The 4551-nt window shown below is 37.7% G+C and overlaps 1 protein-coding gene across 1 annotated transcript in view; it reads right to left on the minus strand.

Moving 5' to 3' along the window:
* Positions 237–4551, minus strand: part of LOC105162134 (WD repeat-containing protein 11) — a 24254-nt gene continuing 19939 nt past the window's right edge. The window contains exons 17-20 of the mRNA XM_020693815.1: positions 4434–4528; positions 1461–1534; positions 817–870; positions 237–737 (exon numbers count right to left, since the gene is read on the minus strand). Of these exons, the coding sequence (XP_020549474.1) occupies positions 443–737; positions 817–870; positions 1461–1534; positions 4434–4528 (518 nt within the window). The 3' untranslated portion in view covers positions 237–442. The remainder of the gene's footprint in view (positions 738–816; positions 871–1460; positions 1535–4433; positions 4529–4551) is intronic.

Here is a 4551-nt window from a genome sequence, read left to right on the forward strand (position 1 = left end):
AGACACTGCTTCTATTGTTTTAACAAAATGAAAACTTTTATAATCATCACAAAAATCAGAGTTTTTTTAGCCAAAGATCGTAAGTTACATGATTTACTTGTATCACTCTTACAAATTTGGATTCTCAAATTCTATACAAGGAACCTATAGAGTGATCCCATTTGTATGGGGATGAAAAATATAGTACAACTATAGCTCCCTAGGTTCGCAAAATCCTCTTTTTCTTTTTCCGTTTCTTTTTTTGGTTGGGGGGGGGGGGTTGAATTAGGTTCACAAAACCTCTTATATTGGATGTTATAGACAACAGTTGTCACCTTCCAGATGATGGCTAGCTAGCTTTATGCTTCAACCTTGACAAATAAAAGTTGCAATTCTTCCGCCAGCCACATTGACCCATATGTATCGAAGATTCTGCGACAGATCCAGAGTTATTCCCAACTACTTAGTCAGTGTATGGCTGAGAATCCATGCACATATGTACTAGTTTCCTCTGGTACTGTCCATAATATTCACCAACTGCAACGACATCTTCATTTCCCGGGTTCAGCCCAGGCAAGTTCATGACCTTATTCTTTAACAAAGTAGCATCTTCATCAGAATCCAAGCGGGAGAGAAATTCAGCATGGATTTCACGGCAAACAAGTATGAACATGGCTGCAGTGTCGGGCAGCTGTGCCTGGCGAAGAGCTGTCAATGCTTCTTGTAACCCACCAGCTGCAACGTATAATATCAATGCCCTGCATAGACACGTGTTTAAGGATTAAAGAGAACAGATAAAAATACTTTTTTCAAAATAAGAAAATGGAAAAGTGATACCTCCAGATGTTATGTTCAGTGTGAAGAACATGTTCCGCCCATCTCTGCAACACTCTGTGGATCATTCATAGAAGTCAAGGTCCTAATCATTTGTTCACCCAACAATTGAGCTAAAGAGATGTGTGATGCATTGTTGAACACAAACAAAATGTGGAATCACTAGCACAACAAAACATGGGTTTATCATCATTTGTAAATTTGAAATCAATTTTGCCATAGTAATTGGTCATGTAAAAGGAGACAAATATTCTCGTAATACGATTAGCAACCACCTAGAGCTAATTTGGCACTTCAACACACAAACTTCTAATTTGATACAAGTCGGTAAAGGCAGACAGCCTAAAAGGGCAAAGGAGTCAAATGCTTATGGCATTGTTGAATAGCAGCATACAATATTGCTGTTATCTATTTCCGAGGTTTCTCTAATGTAAATATTGTGGAAATTATGAATACGACACATGCCAGAAAGAAATAGAGAGTACTTCGTACCAAATTGTAGAAAGGAGATACAGATTAAGCTCTCAAATACAAGAAATGACATATTAGTAGCGGAAACAATCTTGTGACTTGAGTAAATTTACAGATCACCTTTGCAGATGTACCAATAAGGAGATAGGCCTGACTGAAGTGAAGACAGAACAAACCTTGCATAATCAGACCCTTTTAAGTGTGTCGCAGCTAATGTTGCGGCGTCCGTCCAGCACCCAGCATCCTGCAACTGCAAAAGAGTAGAAACTACAGTATAAGCAGAATTATCATTCTTTAGAAATACATTTCACAATCTTAGAGTGGTGTTCCTTAATACTTTTCTAGGAAGTACGTGGTCCTGGCTTAGTCGGACTTCTATATTCTGATAAAAAAATTGACCAAACTCCACTAGAACTTTATCAATCTAACTGATAAATTAATGCAACAGATGCATCATGGATTTCACCACCTGTTTGTTATTTAAGTGCAAAACTTGGTCATTTGCAAAAGCTAATTATCATGCCAAGAGATGAAAGTACCTCACATTTACACCTAAATTTACCAGATACACTACAACATATACGAGTCAACCAGAGGCAGATTGAAAAAAAAGAGTGTGTCCCATCAAACAGTGTGCATGCTTGGTAAATACTACAATTGAAGTTGCATTAAGCATCAGTCACAAGTAGGTGGTACAAACTTCTACTTAAGGTGGCACAAACAAAACAGAACATGAGTGAGTTTGAATATTCATGACAGTTTCACATAAAAACACAAAGTTGAGGGCTTCTAATAACTCGCAATACTAAAGGATAAAGCAGAAACAAAACAAAGAAGCCCACTAAATATTCAAAAAGGAAGAAAAACGTTACCATGCATATTAACTGAGGAAAAATCCATAAATGAGTCGAAAATGAAGTTTATCTTACTTATCTTAATATGTGAATACCATGATAAGAAGGTAAAACAGAAACCTGAGTCCGGTTCGACCATTGTTGAAGAGAATTTTCAAAGGAATACCAAGCACTACTAATTACAGCACAGCTGAGCTTGAACACAAGTTCCGTAGTGATCTGAGCTCAAATAGAATCCAAATAAAATCTGATTTCAGTATAGGGTGGTATTATATTGTTTTCCCTCTTATTTCCCATAGAATGTATACATGCAGTGTCAAGACTGGTGATTATTTGAAAACTCAAAATATTGAAGGTTGCTTTAGGATGGAAAGCTATTCATTTTTCCACATTAATTCCCTTCACACAGGCATCCATACCAGCAGAATAGCCTTTTTCTTGCATGCGAATTCTGAGTAATTGGAGCCATCTATGCGCAAACTGGAAACTCCAAGAACAGCCATTACTCTAAATTACAACTTTAGGAAGATTAACAAGTTCTCCTTGGTGTGATTAACGCAAGAATGGACAACTCAAACGAAATATTTGAGAAATCTGCTTATGATCCTCAATAGCATCCAATCCACATATTTGGCCTTTATACGAACAGCCATATCCCGTTCCCTTTCTTTGACTGTTGATCAGTTTATCCATGAATAACCTTCTGAACTACTGGTATGTATGATGTAGCATACTATCATGGAAAATACTATGATAAGAGGTGCTTCTGTACTAAACATGCCACCAGTAGTTACCAGGAGTTCTTCCTCCAAAATTTGCTTAAATGTTCATCCATAATCATATGATCAAAAACTTTTTAATTTTCACTATTCATTTATCCTCTCCCCATATACTTATCTAAACATCCTTAACTACAACAATTTGGCCCATTTATTTGCATGTTGCTCGAACAGCTTCAAGCACTTTCGTAATAATGTATATTCCTGACCTTTTTTATATTACATGTCATGAAGCAAATCAAAACAATAGGCAGAAAAAAGATTGAAATCTCTAGCTAAAATGCAAAGAAAAGCTAGAATAGCTGGACCGAATGACTCCCTTGAAAGTAGAGAACTATTCTAATGACATGAAAGAGCTGCCCCTTTTCATGCCCTACCAGGGACATTTAGTTTACATACAACACAGCTTTTCACTAGCTGCCACCTATCTTGGCTGCTTCCTAGTCAACATATTCTTTGTATTGTTCTCACACCAACAGCATGTGGGCGTGATTGAATCACAAATCTGATCCTCTGGCAGTCCCCCTACCCCACATTTGCTCTTGCTCTCATTTCAAGACATTTTAAATGAGAATTCAAACTTCTTTACACCGTCCAGGACCCGGAGATGTTCTTTTTTGATTTTGCATCTAACAACTTATCAGACTTATCAAAAGGTTGAGTTTCTTCCACATATAGGTTAGGTCCATACCACTCTCATATATCTTTGCAACGTCTCACTTTTTCTAGTTGGCAAAAGTGTGTTAGGTCGTCTCATCCTCTAACCCACATGGGCATAATAGAAAGCACAATGGAATAAAGGCTCCTCTGACCAGAAAGCACAAACAGGAAGGACCAAGAACGGCAAACATGCCAATCGACTTTTCATGAGTCTGTTCTGGCCTGGCCTGGCCTTAACTATCACAAAGCAAAGATACACCTTTGAGAGTAAATGTCTGAGCTTCGCTATTATAATTATGTATCTTATTTACTTATGAGAATGAAGAGCATGTCTACCTTGCAGGTGCATCAGATCCACAAGGAAAGAATAATAAAAGACAATTTTGTCATGCCCCTGTCTGTGCTAGCATGCCATCTATCGTATCATACGCATAGAGTCCCTTAATTTAGAAATCACATTCCCAAGTATCGCTAATACACACACATGTATACATTACATAGGAGTACTTTCTGTAACATACTTGACAAATCTACTTTGTTCAACGCCATCAAGGAGGAAAGTGTCATGGTGATTGGCTGACTGCCTTTCTCACTCAGTCTAAGATATATAAATAAGAAAGTAACACAGAGATAGCTTTCAAATGCCAGAATATTATAAAGACCCCACAAGAAGCACAAATGGCACAACTCTAAAAAGTTGCCAAAAGACTGCCCATGTTTCTAAGTACAGCTCTCCCAATGATATATTATATATGTCCTTGCCAGACAAAAGATAAAAAAGAATCTGACATATATCATGGCAGCTGTTTCAGTATATAGGCACACTGTAATAGAGATATGCAAGATAAAACTCTACCTGGGAACAAGCTTCCTGATACCTCCCTACTGCACAAAGCAGGTGCGTGCCAGACATTGACCTATCATTTCTGACCATATTGGCCGCGACTACCTACAGAGGAATACTAGATGAATAG

Source organism: Sesamum indicum, linkage group LG5 (genome assembly GCF_000512975.1).
Source record: "Sesamum indicum cultivar Zhongzhi No. 13 linkage group LG5, S_indicum_v1.0, whole genome shotgun sequence".
In the NCBI taxonomy this organism is placed as follows: domain Eukaryota; kingdom Viridiplantae; phylum Streptophyta; class Magnoliopsida; order Lamiales; family Pedaliaceae; genus Sesamum; species Sesamum indicum.